The sequence below is a fragment of the Mobula birostris genome, chromosome 6, assembly GCF_030028105.1.
Source record: "Mobula birostris isolate sMobBir1 chromosome 6, sMobBir1.hap1, whole genome shotgun sequence".
Lineage (NCBI taxonomy): Eukaryota > Metazoa > Chordata > Chondrichthyes > Myliobatiformes > Myliobatidae > Mobula > Mobula birostris.
The window spans coordinates 188,779,013-188,805,906 of NC_092375.1; the positions used below are offsets into that span (position 1 = coordinate 188,779,013).

The window sequence follows — 26,894 nt, forward strand, 5'->3', positions numbered from 1 at the left end:
TAACAGATATGCACTTTCTATCTATGCAGAGAGATCACAAGAAGTTAGCATTAGGGATATTGTATTCATATCAAGCAATGTAGTCAACCACCCACTGTATCTGGAATTGAAAGTATATCTTAGACAAGAAACACTCAACCTTTTCATAAGCTGTTCAACATTATGACTCCAAAATCAAAAGTTATCATTTCAACAGTGGAATTCAATGAAAGAATTACAGAAAATTAAATTCCAATATGATGTTTTCATATCTGAAATAATTTAGTTATTTGAAAGTAATTAAATATTCTGGGTAAGCTTGAACGTCATTGAAAATAATGAACATGGAAGGAGTCGCTGTGTTATCCACAACACTATCATACAAGTCTGTTGGATCACTTGAACTTTTTGAAGGGGGTGCGACCATTCCACCCTGTCCTTGACAGTAGATTCCAGTTAGCACTCGAGTGCGATACATGTATTTCATTCCATTTCTGTCAGGTTTTGAGAAAGTGTTGTGAGCAGAATAGTTTGCATTTACGGCAAAATAGGTGCCATTCCCATACATTGTGGCTACAAAAGAAAGTTAAACATTGCTTAATTGAGCAATACTATTTGCACATCAAACAGAAAACAAGTTAATCATTTTAAAGAAACAAACCAGAAACATTTGCTTCCAACATTCCAAGATTAAGCAATTGTAAAGACTTTTTAAAAATATGATTTGAAAAATGGAAACTGGAAGATTTGGAGCAGAGGAGCTGGTTTTCAGTTTTCTGTGGTGATTAAGTGGTTCGTGCACATTATGGTCCTATGCTGAGTGGAAGCAATATCTTACTATTTTAAAATCAGGGTGATGTGCCTCAGATGAAAAGCTTTTTGCATTTTATTCCTGCAGTCTAGTTTACAAACCACTGTATTTTACAGCTTAAAGAAAGCAATTATCTAAAAGATGACAGAATTTTGCTGATTAAAATAATGACAAATATTTCAAAACTAAAGAATAATACATTTCTGGTTAAATATAAACATCAGAACATATTTTCTTTCCCTTTTGGCTATTCTTTGACCAATACTCTCCATATTCCAATTTCCAGATTTGCAATTTGCCCTTTTGATTAATATTTCATTGCATACCATTCCTTCCAGCATAGCTCCGGTTGAATCCATGACGACTGATTAAATTGAGTGTATCAGATGCAGTTCCATGGAATAAATTCCTCTCATTATTAGTTCCAGGTGGATTTTTGTTATCAAGCTGTTGTTTTTTAATCATATAATTCTTCCAAAGACATGGGTTTTGAAGTCTTTCAATCTGTTAACACAATTTCCTTGGTCAATTGTGCTTATAGTTTCAACAAAAATAATCTCAAACAAACTTACCTCCTATTACATAGGATGCTGTTCCTATCACATGAAATGCTGATTTCCAGCACCTGCATTTCTTAGAAACTTTCCAAGTTCTCTTACAATCATTTATGTAGAAAGCATCTTAAGTATATACTGTACACTTTGCTTGACTGGTGGTCAGAATCTGTGCTTAGGATACAAGGTTTGTGCTAGGATAGTCTGAATGCTTATTGATGTTAATATATGAGGATCAACCAAATACTGCACCCACACCAGGGTAAAGCAGTAGCAGAGCTGTGCTCTGCCCTGCCCACACTCTTGCACGAGTCAGAGTGCTGGCACATGACAGAAAGCAACCTTGCCATACTGCTGTCATTCCACATCCTGAGCCTCTAGAAGACCCTCTGTATTTTCTGGTCAAGGAAGATCTCTGTTGGATCTCCATTATTTTCCGATCCTTAGGATTCTTTCAGGAGTCAGGAATGACGAGCATTCTTAATTATAAGATTTCAGATTATTTTAGAGTACAAACATGCAAATACTAAACAAACTAAATGAAGAGCTGAGAATCGATGCTAAGAGCTGTATTAATGAGGAGACAAAGGAATAAAGAAGCCAAGAGGCCAAGATGGTGTCTCCGAAAAATCCATTGCTTTTACAGAAAATTTGTTAGATAGAGAATAAACTAGTTAATAGCCTACATAATTAAAACAATTACATAATGTGGATAATGCGCTAATACTTAGCCAATGAAAAACGAGAAAGGTGATAAACCGTTAATTTTAGCTGCTATACCATTTTCTGCCAAGTGGGGATGAACCACCACATACTGTGAAAAGTACATGAGTTTGTTAAAAAGTATGAATCTTGTAAAATGTTATTTAAAAAGTGATTTCCAACATCTCCAACCATGCCCTACTCCTTCAGTGTCATCAAGAGATGGACACAATCATCATGAGGAACGGTTGGAGATCGACTGGGCATGTGATGAGAGCAGAGGCTAACTCTATCATCAAGACAGCACTGCACTAGACCCCTGAAGGGTGGAGGAAACGCAAGAGACCAAGACAATTGGGCGCCGTACTTTAGAGACAGAAATGAGGATCCTGAACCACACCTGGATTGCCAGGAGCTGTACCATCAATTTGCATGTCACTCAGGGTCTTGGAGTTGTTACGTACCCCGTAACTGGGTTGCCAAACCAGCAGAAATGGATCACTCAGTTGGAGTCTGGATTACTAGTACTAAGAAAGTTTTATTAAAGAAACAAGCAACACAGCAATCGAAAGGATAATAAATGCAACAGTTCAGCAATAATAAACACACATGTGCACAGAATTAAGATAACAGCATCAATCAAGCTCTGTCGTTGTCTAGGGATAAATGACCAATTTCAAAGTGACACAAAGTTCAGTCCAATTTAGTAGTTCAGTTCGCAGTAATCGTTGCCGTGGCGATGGACAACGTGGGGGGGGGGAGGAAGAGAGGGAGAGAGGGAGAGAGGGAGAGAGGGAGAGAGGGAGAGAGGGAGAGAGGGAGAGAGGGAGAGAGGGAGAGAGGGAGAGAGGGAGAGAGGGAGAGAGGGAGAGAGGGAGAGAGGGAGAGAGGGAGAGAGGGAGAGAGGGAGAGAGGGAGAGAGGGAGAGAGGGAGAGAGGGAGAGAGGGAGAGAGGGAGAGGGGAGAGGGGAGAGGGGAGAGGGGAGAGGGGAGAGGGGAGAGAGAGAGAAAAAAAAAAAATCACGAACGGGAACGACTGATCATTCAGACATGGCTTCCACTCACAGACCAGCGATATGGCTCACAAGCAGCTTTTGGGCAGGTCCTTGGTGATGTCACCTGAGGTCACCGACTGTGACCCCTCCTCCAGATGCGGTCGATCCTCTGCAGTGAACCCGGCACCCAAGCAAGGGCGGACACACACCGGGTTCCCGCTGATCGTACCTTTCCACCCTATGCGTTGTCTGGTACTTCCCACCGACTCGTGAGAGGCGCACCGCTTCCAGGGTCTCGTTACCTCGGGTGTCGTGTGTGTGTGTGCCTTAGCGAACCTGTCCCTTTTTATCCCCCTGCTGGGGTATCGCCTGTCCATCACTTCAAACAGTTCAGGGTTCAAAGGGGGAGCCGCTCCAGACAGCTCTCTCTCTCCCGTCCCTTCATTACACATCTCCAGATGCTGTTTCATTGTGTTCCTCATCTCTCTCTTGAAGACAGGTGGCAGACCAACTGCTGATCACACAGGACAGCTAACATCTTATCTATGTGTATTCTCGTCACACTTTCCCCCTTTAAGGATCTTTACCGGGAGGTAAAAATTACAAACATGAATATATTACTTGATACACGCACAAATATACATCTTTATCAGTTATTTGGCTAACACAGCGAGTTTGAAGTTGTCAGCACCTTGACAGACAGTCATCACATTTTCTGTTCCTTTTACATGTGTTATTAGACCAGGCTCCAACTCAGCAAACTTCATAGTGGCCAAAAACACTGATGAATTTCCATCAATGTAACCTCTCATTTGGTTTTGTCCCGGACCACAATAACAAGGGTCGTCCCATTCCGACTCAGTTTTCTCTCGCAAGGGCTTAGTAGGAGGGGGAGGGGTAGTGACCGCAAAGTTATTGCAAAACTTCCTACGGTACCCCACCATCTCCAAGAGCCTTCTGAGGGCCCTCTTGTCTGTCGGGGTTGGGAGGTCAGCGATAGCCTGCACTGTAGCTTGCATCGCTGCCAGCTGCCCCTGTGTCACCACAATTCCCAGGTAAGTGACCCTCGTGTGGCCGAATTCATTTTTTCCAAGGTTCACTATCAAGCTGGCTTCAGACAGCCGTATTAAATTGCCAATACACACCTCTGTGTTTATCAGCCCTTTAGTCACTGAATTACTTATTATATATGGCTGTTGTTTGCTAGGCTGCCCTATTGTAACAGACATCACCCAACGTCCCAGTTCTTTGCATTGCCTCGGGACAATCAACCACATGGGTGCGAGTCGTTTAATTACTCCTAAAGAGTCGCTTTGTTCGGGGATTAAGGGAGAGACCTTATCAGTAGCCCTGGCCAAAACAATAGCTTTCTCCCATCTGATCGATCCCATACTAATCTTTTCAAAATGGTTCTTTCCTCTTATCAGGGCGCCCCTAGCTTCATTGATTTCCACGCCAACACCGACTAGGTTTGTTAGCATATCAAAAGCCTGTGACCGTCTCAGTTCGCGTCGGTCATGATCAATAACATCCTTCCCCCTGGGCAGCCGGTAAACCTCTTTCATGATTCCACCAACTGTTTCCTCCAGCACCGCAAAATGTCCACCGGGGGGTACCTCGTGGGCGATGTTAAAAACCTCACCCTCATAACTCTTTTGCACCACCCCCCACTCCTCATCTACGGGTACTGTACTTGATTTCCCTTTTTTCCTTAGCACTTCGTCCTCCACACAATAGCCTACTAGTTCCCTTGTTAAAGCTGTGTCAGAGAGAGCTGTCTCTGCCAAAACCATCAGCCCCTCGTCTCGCTCCTGCGTCTGCACAAATTCTTTCCTGGCTACTGCTACGTCTGCCCCAGCTCCCTCACTGCCTCTTGTCTCACTACACTCTTTCTTTCCATTTTCTACCCTCTTCTCGTACAAGGTTGGCAGAAACGTTTCAGCTAAATTTACCACAGCAGTTAAATTCACCACCGCAGTCCCGTGATGAACCTGTGAGTCCATGGGCGGGGCCTCGCTGCTGGCAGGCCGACCTGTCAATCTCACGACTGGGAACACGATTCCCCCGGCGGTGTCATTACCGAGCAAGACTTCCACGCCTTTCATCGGTAATTCGGACCTCACCCCGATCGTGACTAGTCCAGAGACCAGGTTGCTTTGTAAGTGTATCTGGTGCAAAGGGACTGATTCTGTCCCTTCCCCAACACCTTTGACCTCTACCTCCCCAGTATGGGTCTCTGAGCTAAACTCTAATACACTCTTCAGTATTAGTGACTGACACGCTCCCGTGTCTCTCCAGATCCGCACTGGAACTGGTTTTAACCCCTCTTTCACTGACACCAATCCGGCCGAGATAAACTTCTCGCGCCCTTCCTGAATTTTGGCAGACCTGACCGTCCCTAGCGGTTCGCTTAACAGCTCGATACAGCCATTCAAAATTTCCGCTTTTCCTTTCCCCGTCTCCTTCCTTGGGGCAAAGCACCTGGACGTAAAGTGTCCGGCTTTCCCACAATTATAACAGACGACCCCAGGAGACTTCCTGCCAGACTGCTCCCGGTCTACCTTATCCTTCTCACTAGTCCCCGGCTTACTTTCTGACTTTTCCGGCGGACTCTCCCCGCCGTCCTGACTACCCTTCTGGTAGCCTTTACTCGGGGCAACCTTCATTTTATGCGTCAACGCATACTCATCCGCTGTATGAGTAGTCGTTGCGGCTAACGTGGCTGCCTCTTGCTCATCGAGGTAGGGTCTCATACCCTCAGGGACACAACCTTTAAACTGCTCAATCAGGATCAGCTGTCATAATCCCCCTCTACCCCCTTCGAGGCGCACCAACGCTCAAAATATGTCTACATCTCACGGGCAAACTCCAAATACGTGCGGTCCCACTGCTTCCTCGCATTCCGGAACCTCTGCTGGTATGCCTCCGGGACCAACTCATAAATCCTGAGGATGGCCTCTTTTACCACCTCATACCTCTGGGCATCTTCCGCGGAGTAAGCTTCTTGGGCTTTCCCTTTCAGTACACTCTGAAGTAAGACAACCCACTTATCCCTCGGCCAGTCCTGACTTATAGCCACTTTTTCGAAGTGGAGAAAGTACCGATCCACGTCGGTATCGTCAAATGGGGGAACCAGCCTAACCTCCTGGGTCGCCCGGAACCCTCCACCTTGGTTCGGCACGAGCCCCTGCTCTGCCCTTAACCTTAACTTCTCCAATTCGAATTCCCTTTCCCTCTGTTTCTCCTCTCTCTCCAACTGTCTGTCCCTCTCTTTCTCTTCTCTCTCCAACTGCCTTTCTCTCTCTTGTCTTTCTACCTCTCTCTCTCCTTCTCTTCTCGCTCCAACTGTCGTACCCGGAACTCGTGCTCGAATCTCAGTTTTTCAAGCTGTACCTGTACCGCGTCTCCAGCAGGTTTTTCAATAGACAACACTCCCAGCTCGCCTTGGGGAAACACACCCTTAGATACATAGTGCTCTACGATAGCTCTGTGTATCTCCTCTCTCCTCATTGTCGACTTCACCTTAGCAAGATTCAACCGTTTGGCCACAGCTACCAATTCCGATTTCCTGGCATCCTCTAGTGCCTCCAAGGTCGGCGCCTTTATAAATTCCTCAGCCTCCATTTCTGCTGTTTGTCTTTTCTTTCTTTCGGGAATTTTAACCCAACCAATTTACTCCGTCCCAAATTTAGCGTTCAAAATCGCGGACGAGAACCCACTTATGTTACGTACCCCGTAACTGGGTTGCCAAACCAGCAGAAATGGATCACTCAGTTGGAGTCTGGATTACTAGTACTAAGAAAGTTTTATTAAAGAAACAAGCAACACAGTAATCGAAAGGATAATAAATGCAACAGTCAGCAATAATAAACACACATGTGCACAGAATTAAGATAACAGCATCAATCAAGCTCTATCGTTGTCTAGGGATAAATGACCAATTTCAAAGTGACACAAAGTTCAGTCCAATTTAGTAGTTCAGTTCGCAGTAATCGTTGCCGTGGCGATGGACAACGTGGGGGGAGGGAGAGAGAGAACGGGAACGACTGATCATTCAGACACGGCTTCCACTCACAGATCGGCGATATGGCTCACAAGCAGCTTTTGGGCAGGTCCTTGGTGATGTCACCTGAGGTCACTGACTGTGACCCCTCCTCCAGATGCGGTCGATCCTCTGCAGTGAACCCGGCACCCAAGCAAGGGCGGACACACACTGGGTTCCCGCTGATCGTACCTTTCCACCCCGTGCGTTGTCCGGTACTTCCCACCGACTCGTGAGAGGCGCACCGCTTCCAGGGTCTCGTTACCTCGGGTGTCGTGTGTGTGTGTGCCTTAGCGAACCGGTCCTTTTTTATCCCCCTGCTGGGGTATCGCCTGTCCATCACTTCAAACAGTTCAGGGTTCAAAGGGGGAGCCGCTCCAGACAGCTCTCTCTCTCCCGTCCCTTCATTACACATCTCCAGATGCTGTTTCATTGTGTTCCTCATCTCTCTCTTGAAGACAGGTGGCAGACCAACTGCTGATCACACAGGACAGCTAACATCTTATCTATGTGTATTCTCGTCACAGAGTATACATGCGTTTTCTTGTGCAACAATTTGTGTTTTCTCTTCTCTCACTATTTTGAATGTATACTATGCACCTTGGCCCCAGAGGAAAGCTGTCTCATTTTGACTGTATCCGTGTACGGTTTGAATGATAATTAAACCTGATTTGATAATGTAGAGGACTGTAGCTAGTACATGTCCAACTAAGATAAATGATCACTATACTGTAACAAAGTATGGATACTACCAAAGATTTCACAGAACTGAGACAAGAAAACAACAGGCATCATATCTAATAGTGAGTGAGGTCCTGATATACACACACTCTGGTAAGTATGAACACTATAAAAAATTAGGCAGTGAAGGGCAACTGGGAAACAATGTACCTTTGTCCACGCTAGGTCATGTCTTAACAATCTTAAAGTTTTTAGAAGTTACCACGAAAATGGATGAAGGCAAGGCAGTGGAAGTTGTCGACATGGACTTTAAAAAGGTATTTAATAAGGTCCCACATGGGAAGTTGGTCAAAAAGGTTCAGTTGCTCGGTGTTCAAGATTAGGTAGTAAATTGGATTAGACATTGGCTTTGTGGGAGAAGCCAGAGACTGGTAGTAGATGGTTGCCGCACTGACTGGAGGTCTGTGACTAGTGGAGTGCTGCAGGGATCGGTGCTGGGTCCACTGTTGTTTGTCATCTGTATCAATGATCTGGATGATGGTGTGGTTAACTGGACCAGCAAATTTGTAGATGACACCAAGATCGTGAGTGTAGTGGACAGCAGAAGATCTGGATCAGCTGGGAAAATAGGCTGAAAAATGGCAGATGGAATTTAGTGCAGACAAGTGTGAGACATTGCACTTTGGTTGGTCCAACCAGGGTAGGTCTTATATAGTGAACAGTAGGACAAAGGGATCTGGGAATACAGGTCCATAATTCATTGACGTGGTGTCACAGGTAGTTAGGGTTGTCAAGAAAGCCTTTGGCATTGGCCTTCATTTATCAATGTACTGAGTAGAAAAGATGAGATGCTGAAGTTGTATAAGATGTTAGTGACCATTAGTGATGGGAACCTTTCATTTAGAGGGAAGGTTGAGTGAAGGTTGTGTTTATTCCAGAGACCAGCTGATTGAGCTATGCAAACCGATGCCAGTGCCCAGAGTGTGGTCTGAGATCTCACAGGAGCTTAGGAGGTTATGCCGAGGCTGCAGGGCCGGAGAGGAGGTTAAGGCTGAGGAGGAAATATAAACCTATCCCCGTGATCACCATGAGAAATGTGAGGTCCTTGGGAAATAAGATGGTGGAACCTGGTGCACTGATTAAGACCCAGAGGGAATACTGGGAGTGCAGAGTTTTGTGCTCAACTGAGACCTGACTACATGCACATTTTCCGGACCATTGTGCTACCATACCCGGCTTAAAGACTGTCCGAGTGGACAGAGATGTTACACTCAGCAGTAAGAAGGGAAGAGGGATTTTAGTGTTTGTGAATGAAAGGTGGTGTAATCATGGACATGTTACTGTAAAGGAACGTTTATGTAGACTGGACTTCGAGCTCTTAGCTGTTGGGATACGACCATATTATTTGCCTCAGGAATTCTCAACTGCCATTTTAGTTGTTGTTTACATTCAACCATCAACAGACGTAAATGTAGCGTGTGATGCTATTCTTCCGACCATTGCTAGAATACAAACTCAATATCCCAATGCTTTTGTGGCCGTTATTGGCGATTTTACTGGGACCTCCTGCTGTCCCCTCCCCCACTTGCCCAAACCACACACCCTCCCTGCCCCCGAAGCCTTCTCCCTCCATGCCTCCCTCCCTTCTGGTGAGTACTTGTGTTCCAAACCCAACTCTGGAGTCTCCTGCCTCCATGGGGATGACCGCCCTCCCCCACCTGACCGACTGCAGGTCAGGGTAAGAGACAGCTGGAGAGACTACATCAAGGCAAGGCTGCTGGACCCGACGGTATCAGCCCAGGGTACTGGAGGCCTGTGTGAGCCAGGTGTCTGGTATTTTGCAGCATCTTTACAATCTGAGTCTGAGTCAGGAAAAGATATGGTGCTATGAAAGACTTACTGCTTGGGTCCTGTACCCAAGAAGGTGACTTCATCTGGACTTACTGACTACAGACCAATTGCCCTCACATGTCATGTAATGAAGGTACTGAAGAGGCTGGTCCTGACTTACCATAGACCGCAGATGAGATCTTCATTGGACCCTCTGCAATTTGCCTGCCAACCTCATGTGGGAGTGATGATGCCATCATCTACCTCTTGTACTGAGCTCACTCCCACCTGGATGATGCTGGTGGCATTGTGAGAATCACTTTTTTGATTTCTCTTGTGCCTTCAATACAATCCAGCTATTTCTTCTGAGCAAGAAGTGAAGCTGCAAAGGATGGGCACTGACAAATCCACTATCTCCTGGATTATTGACAAACTGACAGATAGACCCCAGTTTGTACGGCTGGGTAGTTCTCCGTCTGAGATGGTGGTGAGTGGCACTGGAGTACCACCAGGGACTGTCCTGTCTCCACAATGTACACCTCAGACTTTCAATACAAATCTGAGTCTTGTCACTTGCAGAAGTTCTCTGTTGACTCTGCGGTGGTTGGGTATATCAGAGATGAGCAGGAGTTGGAGTACAGGGGACTGGTGGACAAGTTTGTGGAGTGGAGCGGGAGGAATCTCCTGCTCCTGATTGTGGCCAAAACCAGGGAGATGGTGATTGATTTTAGGACGAAGAAGACTGTGACGAGTCCTGTATCTATTCTGGGAGAAGTTATTGCGGTACTGGAGGAGTACAAATACTTGGGTGTTCACCTTGACAACAGACTTGACTGGAAAACTGGAAAACCATCACCAAGACTGTTTACAAGAAGGGGATGAGCAGACTCTGTTTTCAATGTGTGCAGCAGGATGTTGGAGATCTTTTACCAGTTTGTTGTAGCGAGTGCAGTCTTTCTTTGCTGCTTTATGTTGGGGGAGCTGCATCAGTGCTGGTGATGCAAAAAGACTAAATAAACTCATAAAAAATGGCTCGATCCATCCTTGGCTACAACTTGAACTCTTCTGAGTTAGTGATGGAGAGGAGGTCACTAAACTAACTGTTATCCGTCATGGACAATCAGACAGATTCTCTCCATGACCTACTGAACAAGTAGCAGAGCACTCTTTCGAACAGACTGATTCAGCTCTGCTGTCACAAGGATCGTTACAGAAAATCTTTCCTACCATATGCAGTAAGCACATACAACAGTCAATCACTGTGTGACAGGAGAACACACATCATTGTACAATAGTCTCTGCTTTGTTATTTTGTTCATTATTATTGCACATTGGTAAATTATTGTGTATATTATTATTCTGTACTTTATTATTAGTTAATATTATATTCATTATTTATTATTGCTGCATTTTAAATGTTGCTACTGTAACAAAATAATTTTCCATTTGGAATCAATAAAGTACTTATTATTAATATGCTATGTTGAAGTTGCATAAGACGTTGGTGAGGCCTAATTTGGAGTATTGTGTGCAGTTTTGGTTAAATACCTGCAAGAAAGATGTAAATAAGGTTGAAAGAGTACAGAGAAAATTTGCAAGGATGTTGACAGGACCTGAGTTATAAGGAAAGATTGAATCGGTGTGGACTTTATCCCTTGGAACACAGAAGATTGAGGGGAGATTTGATCGAGGTATACAATATTATGAGAGGTATAGATAGGTTAAATGCAAGCAGACTTTTTCCACTGAGGTTGGGTGGAGCTACAATTAGAGGTCATGGGTTAAGGGTAAAAGGTGAACAGTTTAAGGGGAAAATGAGAGGAAACTTCTTCTCTCAGAAGGTTGTGAGAGTGTGGTATGAGTTGCCAGCACAAGTAGTGCATGTGAGCTCAATTTCAAAGTTTAAGCAAAGTTTGGATAGGTACATGGATGGTAGGGGTATGGCGGGTTATGTTCCTGGTGCAAGGTCAATGGGAGTAGGCAGTTTAAATTGTTTTGGGGGGAGGGGGGGTTGAAGGGCCTGTTTCTGTACTGTGCCTTTCTATAACTCTATTGGGACAGGCAGCCACAATCAAAGAAACCCAATGGAACCCGTTAAACAAAAGACCATCAAACACCCATTCTGCAGAAAAAAAAAACAAATTGTGTCAATAATAAAGGTAAGCAAATAATCCCAGAATTGAAGTTCACTAAAGTGATTCCACAGCCATGAAGCCAGTCACAGCCTATCTAGGAGTTGGTCAGTTTCAGGCCACAGCCTCAGCTCAGCACAGAGATGAGTAAACCTGGTGGAGTAGTGAGCTGAACACAAGCTCATTCCTCACCTCCAGCCCCAACACACTGACCTTTTCAATCTGGCTTGGTGCTTAAATCAGGCAAGCCTTGGGTTGTTTCTCATTCTCAGACCCAAGTCCAAACGATTTGATATGCTGAAAACATATTAGATCTCTCCTTGTTAAGTTACAAGGTTATGAAGTACAAATTGGCTCATGATAATTAATTTGACATACCTTTACAATCTGACGCTGCGCAACAGTTGCTTTGAATGATAGTGCTACATCCTGATATTCTTTGGAATTCCTTTGTAGCTCCACAGATTTACTTTGTAGATTTTGCATGTCATCCCAATGTGTTGGTAGGCTATCAGCTAGTGTTCCTGCAGATATATCAAATAAATCATTATTATTACCTTTGCTCAAAGTTAATGTACTATCAACATACATATATGTTACTGTACACAGTCGGGATTCATTTTCTTGCAGACTTAATAAATCTGTAAAATAATAATCATAACAGAATCAATGAAAGACTGTCCAATTAGGATGTACAACCCGAATGTGGAAGAGGAGAAATGCAAATACAAAAACAAAGAAATAATAATAAATAAATACACAATAAATATCGAGAACATGAGATGAAGCGTCCTTGAAAGTGAGTCCAATGGTTGTGGGAACATTTCAATGAAGTTGAGAGAAGTTATCCTCTTTGGTTCAAGAGCCTGAGATTCATTTTCTTGTAGGCACTTACAGGAAAATAATAGAATAAAATTTTATGAAAAACTATACGAAAAAGAGTGCAAAAAAGATAAATTGATCAAATAAAATAATACTGAAAGCACGAGTTGTTTAAAAGACAGTTTGTAGGTCATAGAATCAGTTCAGAGTAATGCTTAATGAAGTTATCCACAATGGTTCAGGAGCCTGATTGATGTAGGGTAATAACTGTGCCTGAACCATGTGGTGTGGGATCTAAGGTTTCTGTATATATTGGCCGAAGGTGGTAGAGAGAAGAGGTTGTTAGTCAAATGTAGGTTTTAGATGATCAGTGATAAACATTTTAGACCAAGGATAATTTCCACTTCTTTCTCTTTCCATTTGTGTGGCAGCAGTACAGTACAATACATAATAAAAACTAAATTACAGGAAAAAATATAAGTTAAATTTGTGCAAAAAGGGGGAAAAAAAGTGAGGTAGTGTTCATGGGTTAAATGTCCATTCAGAAATCAGACAGCAGAGGGAAGAAGCTGTTCCTGAATCATTGAGGGTGTGCCTTCAGGCTTCTGTACCTCTTCCCTGATGGTAGTAGCAAGAAGAGGGCATGTCCTGGGTGATGGGGGTCCTTAATGATGGATGCTGCCTTTTTGAGTCATTACTCCTTGAAGAACTCATCAGGTCTAACAATCTGCACAAAATATTTCACAATCCAGGAACTGTCACTGAAAGTTACCCCACATGAGTATTGCTAAATATGCCATAATTATATTAGAATGTTGTATTCTACATCCGAAGTTAATTCCATTGAAATAAATGGAACAACATCCAGAGACAGAGGAAATACACAGACATGACTGATGCATGGTTTCTTCCACATGATTCAGAACAGCTGGAAGAATGGCAGGTGGGATTTAAATCCAGACAAATGTGTTGCATTTGGCAGGGCAAACCAATGAATGGTGAGAAGAATGAGGAGGGTGGTAGGAAAAATGGATCTAGGGATACAGAAACTGAATCACAGGTAGGTAAGGTTGTAAAGAGAGCTTTGGGCATATTGGCCTTCGTAAATCAGAGCATTAGACCATAAAACATCAGAGCAGAATTAGACCATCTGGAAAATCGAGTCTGCTCCACCATTCAATCATGACTGGCCCTTTTCTCCCCCACTCTCTGACTTCCTCCCCATAACCTTTGTTGCCATGGCCAATCAAGAACCTATCAATCTCTGCCTTAAGTACATCCAATGACCTGGCCTCCACAGCTGCCTGTGGTAATAACTGCCACAAATGTACCACCCTCTGCCTGAACAATTTTCTCTGCATCTCTGTTTTAAATGGATGCCCCTCTATCCTGAGGCAGTGCCCTCTTGTCCTAGACTCCCCCACCATGGTGACATCCTTTCCACATCTACTATGTCTAGGCCTTTCAACATTTGAAAGGTTTCAATGAGATCTCCCGTCACCCTTCTAAATTTCAGTGAGTCTAGGCCCAGAGCCATTAAACATTCCTCATATGATAATCCTTTTATTCCCAGAATCATTCTTATGAACCTACTCTGGACCGTCTTCAATGCCAACACATCTTTTCTAAGATAAGGAGCCCAAAATTGTTCACAATACTCAATGTGAGGCCTCGTCAGCATCATATCCCTGCTCTTGTATTCTAGATCTCTTGAAATTAATGCTAACATTGCATTTTCCTTCCTCACCACTGACTCAACCTGCAAGTTAACCTTTAGGGTGTTCGGCAAAAGGACTCCCAAGTCCCTTTGCATCTCTGGATTTTCTCCCCATTTAGAAAAGGGTCTGCACATTTATTTCTTCCACCAAAGTACATGACCATGCATTTTCCAACATTGTATTTCATTTCGCAAACAACAGGAATTCTGCAGATGCAGGAACTTCATGCAACACACATCAAAGTTGCTGGTGAACGCAGCAGGCCAGGCAGCATCTGTAGGAAGAGGTGCAGTCGACGTTTCAGGCCGAGATCCTTCGTCAGGACTAACTGAAGGAAGAGTGAGTAAGGGATTTGAAAGTTGGAGGGGGAGGGGGAGATCCAAAATGATAGGAGAAGACAGGAGGGGGAGGGATGGAGCCAAGAGCTGGACAGGTGATAGGCAAAAGGGATACAAGAGGATCATGGGACAGGAGGTCTGGGAAGAAAGACGGGGGGGGGGCGACCCAGAGGTTGGGCAAGGGGTATATTCAGAGGGACAGAGGGAGAAAAAAGAGAGTGAGAGAAAGAATGTGTGCATAAAAATAAGTAACAGATGGGGTACGAGGGGGAGGTGGGGCCTTAGCGGAAGTTAGAGAAGTCGATGTTTAATTCCACTTCCCATTCCCATTCTGACATGTCTATCCACGGCCTCCTCTACTGTAAAGATGAAGCCACACTCAGGTTGGAGGAACAACACCTTATATTCCGTCTGGGTAGCCTCCAACCTGATGGCATGAACATCGACTTCTCTAACTTCCGTTAAGGCCCCACCTCCCCCTCGTACCCCATCTGTTACTTATTTTTATGCACACATTCTTTCTCTCACTCTCCTTTTTCTCCCTCTGTCCCTCTGAATATACCTCTTGCCCATCCTCTGGGTCACCCCCCCCCGTCTTTCTTCCCGGACCTCCTGTCCCATGATCCTCTCATATCCCTTTTGCCTATCACCTGTCCAGCTCTTGGCTCCATCCCTCCCCCTCCTGTCTTCTTCTATCATTTTGGATCTCCCTCTCCCCCTCCAACTTTCAAATCCCTTACTCACTCTTCCTTCAGTTAGTCCTGACGAAGGGTTTCGGCCTGAAACGTCGACTGCACCTCTTCCTACAGATGCTGCCTGGCCTGCTGCGTTCACCAACAACTTTGATGTGTGTTGATTGTATTTCATTTGCCACTTTCCTGCCTATTGTCCAAATCTAAGTCCTTCTGCAACCTTCCTGTTTCCTCAACTCTACCAGCCCCTCCACTAATCTTTGTATCATCTGCAAACTTGGCATCAAAGCCACCTATTCCATCACTAAATCATTGATGTACAGCATAAAAAAGCAGTCCCAACATCGATCCCTGCGGAACACCACTAGTCACTGGCAGCCAACCAGAAATCATTCCCACTCGCTGCCTCCTACCAACCAGCCAATTCTCCAACTATGCTAGTGACTTTCCAGTAATAGTGCAGGCTCTTAACTTGGCAAGAAGACTCGTGTGGCGCCTTGTCAAAAGCCTTCTGAAAGTCCAAATATACAACATCTACTGCATCCCCTTTATCTATCCTACTTGTAATCTCCTCAAACAATTCCAACAGGTTTGTCAGGCAGATTTTCCCTGAAGGAAACCATGCTGACTTTGTACTATCTTGTCCTGTGTCACCAAGTACTCCATAACCTCATCCATAACAACTGACTCCAACATCTTCCCAAACACTGAGGTCAGGCTATCTGGTCTATAATTTCCCATATGCTGCATCCCTCCTTTCTTAAAGAACATTTTGCCAGTCCTTCAGAATCACGCCAGAGTCCAGTCATTCTTGAAAGATCATTACTAATGCCTCCACAATCTCCACTGCAAACTTTTTCAGAACCCTAGGGTGCAGTTCATCTGGTCTGGGTGACTTGTGTACCCTTAGGTCTTTCAGCATGTTGAGCACCTTCTCCCTTCTCCCTACACTCACTTTCTTCCTTTGCACCCTACAATACCTGGCACACTGCTCGTGTCTCCACAGTGAAGACTGATGCAAGATACTCATTTAGTTCATCTGCCATCTCCTTGGCCCCCATTAATATTTCTTCGGCTGATTTTTTTTGAGCATTGAGTACAGGAGTTGGGATGTTATGTTGAAGTTGCACAAGACATTGGTGAGGCCAAATTTGGGGTACTGTGTGCAGTTTTGATCACCTACCAACAGGAAAGTTGTAAACAGGGTTGAAAGAATACAGAGAAAATATATAAGGGTGTTTCTGGGTATGGAGGAAAGATTGAATAGGTTAGGACTATATTCCTCAGCATGTAGAAGATTGAGAGGAGATTTGAAAGAGCTCAACATAATTATGAGAGGTACAAATAGGGTGAATGCAAGCAGGCTTTTTCTACTGAGGTTGGGTGGGACTATAACCAGAGGTCATGGGTTAAGGATGAAAGGTGAAAAGTTTAAGGGGAAAATGAGGAGAAACTTCTTCAGTCAGAGGGTCGTGAGTGTGCAGAATGAGCTACCAGCACAACTGCTGTGTGCAAGCTCGATTTTTCAACGTTTAAGAGAAGTTTGGATCGGTACATGGATGGTAGGGGTTCATGTTAAGTTTGTCACCTATGTGCATTGTTGTATGACAAAGGCAATCATGGTCTTTTCATAATCATAATTGTTCTTGGCAATTTTTTCCCTACAGAAGTGGTTTGCCATTGCCTTCTTCGGGGCAGTGTCTTTACAAGATGAATGACCCCAGCCATATTCAATGTTCTTCAGAGATTGCCTGGCGTCTGTGGTTGCAAATCCAGGACGTGATATGCATCAGGGGCTCTACGACCATCCACCACCTGCTCACATGGCTTCACGTGACCCTGATTGGGGGGAGGGAAGCTAAGCATGTGCTACACCTTGCCTAAGGGTGAGTTGCAGGGTGGTGGAGGGAAGGAGTGTCTAACACCTTCTTTGGTAGAGACATATCTCCTCCCTGCCACATAATGAGGAGGATAGATAGGGTAAACTCTGGCAGGCTTTTAACACAGGTTGGGTGAGATTAGGATAGAGGTAATAGGTTAAGGGTGAAAGTTGAAATATTTAAGGGAAACCTCTTCACTTAAAGGCAATGTGAGCATGGAATAAGCTGCTAGTGGAAGTGGTGGATATAGATTTTATTGCAACAATTAAGAATACGACATGAAACGCTGTCGTAGGAAAGCAGAATCTATCAGAGATCCTCACCACCAAAGCCCTGCTCTTTTCGCACTATTGCCATCAGGAAGAAGGTACAAGAGCTCAGGACTCACACCACCAGGTTCAAGAACATTTACTACCCATATAACCATATAACAATTACAGCACGGAAACAGGCCATCTTGGTCCTTCTAGTCCATGCCGAATGCTTACTCTCACCTAGTCCCACCGACCTGCACTCAGCCTATAACCCTCCATTCTTTTCCTGTCCATATAACTATCCAATTTTACCTTAAATGACAATATGGAACCTGCCTCTACCACTTCTGCTGGAAGCTCGTTCCACACTGCTACCACTCTCTGAGTACCCCTCAGCCATCAGGCTCTTGAACAAAAGGGGAGAACTACACTCACTGGCCCATCCATTGAGATGCTCCCACAACCAATGATCTCACTTTTAGGAGATGTTATTTCAAGTTCTCGTTATTTGTTGCTATTTATTTATATTTGCATCTGCAGTTTGTTGTCTTCTGCACTCTGGTTGATCTTTCATTGATTCTGTTATAGTTACTGTTCTACAGGTTTGCTGAGTATGCCCGCAGGAATAAAAGAATCTCAGGGTTGTATGTGATGACATTTGTATTCTGATAATGAAAGTTACTCTGAACTTTGGAAAAGTACATGGATGGGAGGAGTATGGAGGGCTACGGTCCAGATATAGGTGATGGGATTTGGCAGAGTAACAATTTGTTACAAAATAGATGGGCCAACGTGTCTCATTCTCAGCTGGGCACGCTATGACTCTATGAATGAAAAGAAAGGTACAAATTAAATACAATGAAAAATTTACCTTCAGCTTTCGAAATCCTTTTCAAATTCATCTCACGTCCATTGACCCTTGCAGTACACTTGTTCATATCTACAACACATAGCTGGTTGCGAAATGTGAAAGCAATTTCAGCCTTTTGTTCAGTGAAAGCCTTTTCCAGTATCAGGTTTGTCGCACTGTCAAATGCTATGAATTGACTGCCAGCTTGAAACTGCCATTCAACCAAATTATTGACAAGTTCCTCATCTCTTTTTTCAAATTCATCTTTTCTGACGTTCTCAATCATCACATGAATTTTTGAAAAGGCATTCAGAACATCCTTTGTGATACCACAGATTTTTATCTGAGCTCCAGACTGGTTGCGTTGTAGTTCCAAAGAGATTTGAAGACTTTTCTGAAGACGATGTAATTCTTCATTTTCATTTTCAGAGAATTTAAATAAGAAATCATTAACAATAACTTCTTCACTCTGCTCTCCTGAAACAATACTTTCTATGAAGGATATAGTATCTTCAATAGTTTGCACATTGTTTCCACAGATCTCAAAATGAGCTGTCTCTATCCCATCTCTGAATTCAATTATTTCTTCAATGAAGGAGGCTGCATTTTCTTTCTTCTGTTCCCCCCAAAACACTGATGTAACTGTTGTAAATGGATCTGATATTAGCAGAAAAAAATTCACAAAATTACATAAAAGCATTGTATGCAGACACACAGAATAGAAACGGGATGCATGGTGTAACTTGCCAATCAACACACGTTCCACTTGATCCTCCTCTCTCTTTTTGTATTTAACTTGATCAACTTTGTTTACTACTCCCTTTCCTAAAATGTGCTGTTTGCTTCAACCACCTGGTAGCTAGTTTCACATTCTCACCAATATTTGCATGAAAATCATTGTAACATCTACACTCATCGTGGATGAAATCCCTCTATGTTCACTCCGTCAAAACACTCGGTAACTTTAAATAAAGGAATCTGCTGGTCTGTTATGGTCATCTACTGTATCCAGTGCTCCCAGTGTGGCACTGTATATCGGTGAAATCCAACGTAGGTTGCGAGACTGCCTCGCTGAGCACCTACACTCCATCTGCAAGAAAAAGCACAGGATTTCCCAGTGGTCACCCATTTTAATTCCACTTCCCATTCCCACATGTCAGTCCATGGCCTCCTCTGCTGCTGCCTTGAGGCCACTCTCAGTTTGGAGGAGCAACACCTTATATTCCGTCTGGTTAGCCTCCAACCTGATGGCATGAACATTGATTTCTCGAATTTCTAGTCATGCACGCTCCCCTTCATCATTCCCATTTCCCTCTCTCACCTCAACTCCTTACCAGCCTATCACCTCCCTCTGGTGCTCCTCCCCCTTTCCTTTCTTCCATGGCCTTCTGTCCTCTCCTATTAGATTCCCCCATTCTCCAGCCCTTTATTTCTTTCACCAATTGACTTCCCAGCTCTTTGCTTCAACCCTCCTCCCCTTCCCCCACCTTCTTACTCTGACTTCTCATCTTATTTTCTCCAGTCCTGATGAGGGTTTTGGCCTGAAATGTCAAATGTAAACTCTAAGCAGTAATTATCGCAATACTGCTTTTAGGAAATGTCACAAGCCATCTTCTAGGCTTTGAAGAAATGCCCAATACACCCACTATTTGCTTTCCCTTGTGGCACCAGACAGAAAATTTTTATTTTCCTTAATCCCTGAATCTACATTCCTTGACCTTGGGCACTAGGCATTCTAGCAGCACCTTATCAAAGGGTTCTAAAAATTTAGACAAAATATATCTACAATATAACTATTGTTGGTGCCTTGTTTACCCCTTTAAGCAAGATTTTACTTTTGAACTCTACATTGAGAATTCTTGTTTCTAAAGTTTTGTCCATTAACCTCTCTTAACAGGAATCCATTATTTTACCTACATTTAATGTTAAACAGACTAGTCCATAATTCTCTGTACCCTTAATACAGGTAATACACTAGATTTCACTATGCCTCTGACAATATCTTGTATATAGTACATCACTGAACTGAACTAAACTGAATATTCCTGGACTGTTTCGATGACTGTGTGGTTTGATGATTTACATTCTGTGTTTTTCACTAGCTTTTTTTGACATTTGAGTGATTTGTTCCCCCCCCCCCCCACATGTCAGGGTTTTTATGTTTTTCTTTGAATGGGTTTACTTTGTTTCATGGCTGTCTGGGGGAAGACTAATCTCAGTGTTCTATACTACATATATACTTTGATGATAAATGTACTCTGAATCTTGAATCATTGAAGGTCTTTTGTATCTCAACATCCTTTTAAAATGCATGATGCAAACCTGTTTTATTTTCTTTGATTTTAGTTTATGTAATAATCCTATTTTTCTATTTTAAAAGCATTTATCCCATTACTCATTCCAGTACAAAATATATTCTTCTTTTTAAAATGTCTGATACTTACTTGATATTTTTTTAATGAAAGATTCATGAACTGGAATATTAGATCCTTCACGCATTTTCATCCTGTTGTGAAATTCACTTAACATTTGAGGTTGAAAAATTACGATGCGAATCTTCCGCAAAGAAGCTGAAGGTTTCTTCTTTATAAATTCCACAACTGAATCAATCATTGCATCAGCAACTTGGGAGGGCTTGGCATTTCCTTGTCCTGGTGATTGGCATAGAAACATTTTAAATGTACACGTGATTTCGTTTACTAGCCACGATTAACCCGAAGTGCCAGGCAGAAACACAGAAACTGTACAGAACAGGCCATTTGTCCTTTCAAGACTGGAGAACTCATCTAGTGAGGTGTTGTGGGTGGAACTGAGGAATAAGAAAGGCCTGATCACGTTAATGGGGCTATACTGGAGACCACCCAACAGTCCAGGGATTTAGAGGAACAAATTTGTAGAGAGATCTCAGGTTACTATAGTAGGTGATTTTAACTTTATACATATTGACTGGTACTCTCTTATTTTAAACGGACTAAATGGGAAAGAGTTTGTTAATGTGTTCAGGAAAGTCTCCTTAATAAGTATGTAAAAGTGCGAACAAAGTGTGCAATACTTGATCTGCTATTAGGGAACGAGATAGGTCAGATGTTTGTGTAGGGGAATACTTTGCATCTGATGAAGGCAATGGCATTAGTTTCAAAGTAAATATAGAAAAAGATAGGTCTGGTCCACGGGTTGAGATTTCTAACTTGGATAAAGGCCAATACTGATGGCATCATGAAGGATCTGGCGACTGGATTGGGACAGGCCCTTTTCTGGCAAAGGTGTACTTGGTAAGTGGGAGGCCTTCAAAAGTGGAATTTTGAGAGTACAAAACTTGTATGTGCCTGTCAGAATAAATGGTAAAGATAACAGCTTCAGGAAACCTTGGTTTTCAAGAGATATTGAGGCCGTGATTAACAGAGGTATAGGCAGTTAAGTTTCTCTGTTCATCTGATTATGGCAACCCATTTCTTGTTTTCTTGGCAAATCATTTGATTGGCAGCAAAGAATCTGACTCTATAATTTCTTAAAGTTAAAACCTTATCAGTTCATGGCCAATGAAACTAAAACACTTTATATTACATTCACACATACTAATCTGAAGGTTACTTTTTCTGCATTATTTTTCTTCTATGTTTCTTTTATTTTTTATTTTAACCATTTTTTTACATTAAATATTTCAAATGTAAAGGATGATAACAATTAAAAGTTCATTTCATACTTTATAACATTAATATCTTCAGCTGCCTGAATGATTATCACTTAGGAACACTCACATAGACAACTACAGCACAGAAAGATCTTTTGGATCAGCTAGTCCATGTTAAATTATTAATCTGTCTAGTCCCATTGACCTGCCCCAGACAATAACCCTTCATACCCCCCTCCCATCCACATACATATCCAAACTTCTGTTAAATGTTGAAATCAAACTCAGAACCATCACTTCCACAGGCAGCCCGTCGTGCACTCTTACCAACCTTAGTGAAAAGGATCCCCCCCAGTGTTCCCCTAAATGTTCACCTTTAACCCATGACCTCTGGTTCTAGTCTCACCCAACCTCAGTGCAAAACCCCATCTATACACTTCATAATTTGTATACCTTTATCAAATCTCCTCTCAATCTTCTATGTTCCAAGGAGTAAAATCTTAACCTATTCAACCTTCCCCTATAACTCAGGCTCTCAATTCGCAGTAATGGCCTTGTAAATTTTCTCTGTTATCTTTTCTGGAGATAGGTGAACAAAACAGTGCACAATACTTCAGATTAGGACATCTGGAACATAACATCCCAACTCCTGCACTCAGTACTTTATGAAGGTCAATGTGCCAAAAGCTTTCTTTACAACCCTCTTTACCTCTGAGGCCACTTTCAAGAAATTATGGATCTGTGTTCCCAGATCCCTTTGTTCTACCGCACACCTCGGTACCTACTGCTCACCATGCAAGTCTTACCCTGCTTTGTCATGCCAAAGTGCAATACCTCACACTTGTCTGCATTAAATTCAATATGCCATTTTCAGCCCGTTTTTCACACTGCAAGTTTTGATAGCCTTTCTCACTATCCCATGCCTCCAAACTTGGTGTCATCCACAAATTAGTTTACATTATCACCCAGATTGTTAATATAGATGACAAAAAACAGACTCAGCACTGATCCCTGCGGCACACTACTAGTCAAAGGCCTTCAGTCAGAGAGGTAACTATCTACTACCACTCTTTGGATTTCCCCTCATGAAGCTATTGTCGAATCTTAATTACTACCTCATTCTGAATACCAAGTGACTGAACCTGCTTTACTCATCTCCCATGTGGGACCTTGTCAAAGGACTTGTAGACAGCATCAATTTTAGAAACATAGAAAGCATACAGCACAATACAGGCCCTACGGCCCACAAAGCTGTACTGAACATGTCCTTACCTTAGAACTACCCAGGGTTTACCCACAGACCTCTAGTTTTCTAAGCTCCCTGTAGCCATCCAGGAGTCTCTTAAAAGACCCTACTGTTTTTGCCTCCACCACCGCCGCCAGCAGCCCATTCCATGCACTCACACTGCGTAAAAAAACTTATCCCCGACATCTCCTCTGTACCTACTTCCAAGCACCTTAAAACTATGCCTTCTCGTGCTAGCCAGTTCAACCCTGGGGAAAAGCCTCTGACTATGCACACGATCAATGCCTCTCATTATCTTGTACACCTCTATCGTCACCTCTCATCCTCTGTCGCTCCAAGGAGAAAAGGCCGAGTTCACTCAGTCTATTCTCATAAGGCATGCTCCCCGATCCAGGCAACATCCTTGTAAATCTCCTCTGCATCTTTTCTATGGTTTCTACGTCCTTCCTATAGTGAGGTGACCAGAATTGAGCACAGTACTCCAAGTGGGGTCTGACCGGGGTCCTATATAGCTGCAACATTACCTCTCCGAACGTTCCTGGTAACTTCCTTGAAAAACTGTAAGGTAGATTAGACACAACTTACAATGCACACAACCATGTTGACTATCCTCAGTCAGTCCCAGTCTATCCAAATACTTATATATCCGGTCTCTTTGAATACCTTCCCAGAAATTTCCCACTGCTGATGTCAGGTTCACCAGCCTATAATTTCCTGGCAGATTCTTGGAGCCTTTTTTTAAACAGTGGAACAACATTTTCTATCCTCCAATTTTCCAACACATCACCCATAGCTATGGAAGTTTTAAATTGCTTTGCTAGGGCCCCTGCAATTTCTGCACAAGGTCTGAGAGAACACCTTATCAGTGCCTGGGGTTTTATCCACCCTAATTTTCCTCAAGACAATAAGCACCTCCTCTTCTGAAATCCATATACAGTCCATGAGCTCATTGATGCTTCGCCTCAATTCTATAAACTCTGGGCCCATCTGAGTAAATACAGATGCAAATAATCTATTAAGATCTTCCCCATCTCATTGGCTGCAAGCATAGATAACCATGCTGATCTTGACGAGCATCGATTTTGTCCCTTGCTATCCTTTTGTTTTTCATATAGAAACATAGAAAATAGGTGCAGGAGTAGGCCAATCGGCCCTTCAAGCCTGCACCGCCATTCAGTATCATCATAGCTGATCATCCAACTCAGAACCCTGTACCTACCTTCTCTCCATACCCCCTGATCCCTTTAGCCACAAGGGCCATATCTAACTCCCTCTTAAATATAGCCAATGAACTGGCCTCAACTGTTTCCTGTGGCAGAGAATTCCACAGATTCACCGCTCTCTGTGTGAAGAAGTTTTTCCTCATCTCCAATCCTCAGGGACTAGTCCAGAATCTAGAGTTTTGAAAAATTATCACTAATGCATCCACTATTTCTTGGGCTACTTCCTTAAGCACTCTGGGATGCAGACCATCTGGCCCTGGGGATTTATCTGCCTTTAATCCCTTCAATTTACCTAACACCACTTCCCTACTAACATGTATTTCCTTCAGTTCCTCCATCTCACTAGACCCTCGGTCCCCTACTATTTTTGGGAGATTATTTATGTCCTCTTTAGTGAAGACAGAACCAAAGTAGTTATTCAGTTGGTCTGCCATGTCCTTGTTCCCCATGATCAATTCACCTGTTTCTGACTGTAAGGGACCTACATTTGTCTTAACCAATCTTTTTCTTTTCACATATCTATAAAAGCTTTTACAGTCAGTTTTTATGTTCCCTGCCAGTCTTCTCTCATAATCTTTTTTCCCTTTCCTAATTAAGTCCTTTGTCCTCCTCTGCTGGACTCTGAATTTCTCCCAGTCCTCAGGTGTACCGCTTTTTCTGCTAATTTGTATGTTTCTTCTTTGGAATTGATACTATCCCTAATTTCCCTTGTCAGCCATGGGTGCACTACCTTCCCTGGTTTATTCTTTCGCCAAACTGGGATGAACAACTGTTGTAGTTCATCCATGCGATCTTCAAATGCTTGCCATTGCATATCCACCGTCAACCCTTTAAGTATCATTTGCCAGTCTACCTTAGCTAATTCACATCTTCTACCTTCAAATTTACCCTTCTTTAAGTTCAGAACCTTTGTTTCTGAATTAGCTACGTCACTCTCCATCTTAATGAAGAATTCCACCATATTATGGTCAGTCTTACCCAAGGGGCCTCTCACGACAAGATTGCTAATTAACCCTTCCTCATTGCTCAATACCCAGTCTAGAATGGCCTGCTCTCTAGTTGGTTCCTCGACATGTTGGTTCAAAAAACCATCCCGCATACATTCCAAGAAATCCTCTTCCTCAGCACCCTTACCAATTTGGTTCACCCAATCTATATGCTGTTTGAAGTCACCCATTATAACTGCTGTTCCTTTATTGTATGCATTTCTAATTTCCTGTTTGATGCCATTCCCAACCTCACTACTACTGTTAGGTGGCCTGTACACAACTCCCACCAGCGTTTTCTGCCCCTTAGTGTTATGCAACTCTACCCATATCGATTCCACATCCCCCTTGCTAATGTCCCTCCTTTCTATTGCGTTAATCTCCTCTCTAACCAGCAATGCTACCCCACCTCCTTTTCTTTCATGTCTATCCCTCCTGAATATTGAATATCCCTGAATGTTGAGATTCCATCCTTGGTCACCCTGGAGCCATGTCTCTGTGATCCCAACTATATCATATTCATTAATAACTATCTGCACTTTCAATTCATTCATCTTGTTACGAATGCTCCTTGCACTGACACACAAAGCCTTCAGGCTTGCTTTTACAACATTGTTCAGTTTTACATATAACTGAAGAAACCCTAGGAATTCTCCTTCAATTTGTTTACCAGAGCAACTTTATTCTCTCTTTTAGCCCTGGTGTCCCTCTTAAGTGTGCTTTTGCATTTGTCATTCTCAAATACCTCATTTCATCTTTACTGCCTATATGTTCTGTGCATCTCCTCTTCTTATTAACCAGGGGCTCAATATCTTTTGAAAAAATGCATTGTATGTTTCAACTACCAACACAGTCTGAAGATGTACTGGGACAGCCCGCAAGTGGCACTATGCTTCCAACACCAACACAGTGAGCCTGCAGCTATTAATCCTAACCTGTAGGTCCTTGACTGCTTGGGAGGAAACGGAGAACCCAAAAGAAGCCCATGTGATCACAGGGAGAAGGAAGGAAAAGAACAGTAAACTAAGGGAATCTCAGGTAAGAGAGCTGTTCAATTTAGTCAAGAAGGAAAAGAATGCATATGTAAGGTTCAGGATAAGATTCTGAACATTTCAAAAGCAATGGCCTAATTAGGGATTGTAAACATGGCTTTGTGTGGGGCAAGTCATGTCTTCAGATCTTGACTATGATTCTCAAGGTGATGAAGGTGATTGATGAAGAGCTCTGGATATTGGAGTTTAGTAAGATCCCTCATGGTAGGCTCATCAAGGAGATTAAAATGCATGGGATCCATAGTGATCTGTCCATTTGCATTCAAAATTCACATGCCCATAGAAGGTGTAGTCTTCTTTCTAAATGGGAAGTAAATTCAGTAGGATTCCTCATGTAGGATTTTCCCTGAAGGTTAATTTGCAAGTTAAGCTGGTAGTAAGGAAAGCAAATGCAATGTTAGCATTCATTTCTAGGGAACTAGAATATTGTATCTATATTTAGAGATACAGTGCAGAAGAGGCCCTTCCAGCTCAAT

At 43.0% G+C, this 26,894-nt stretch overlaps 1 protein-coding gene across 1 annotated transcript in view; it reads right to left on the reverse strand.

The window, feature by feature from the left end:
* Positions 1-265: 265 nt before the first annotated feature.
* Positions 266-26,894, reverse strand: part of LOC140199657 (protein mono-ADP-ribosyltransferase PARP14-like) — a 94,436-nt gene continuing 67,807 nt past the window's right edge. The window contains 5 exon segments of the mRNA XM_072262102.1: positions 266-552; positions 1,117-1,294; positions 12,105-12,250; positions 18,302-18,937; positions 20,725-20,931. Coding sequence (XP_072118203.1) covers positions 266-552; positions 1,117-1,294; positions 12,105-12,250; positions 18,302-18,937; positions 20,725-20,931 — 1,454 coding nt within the window.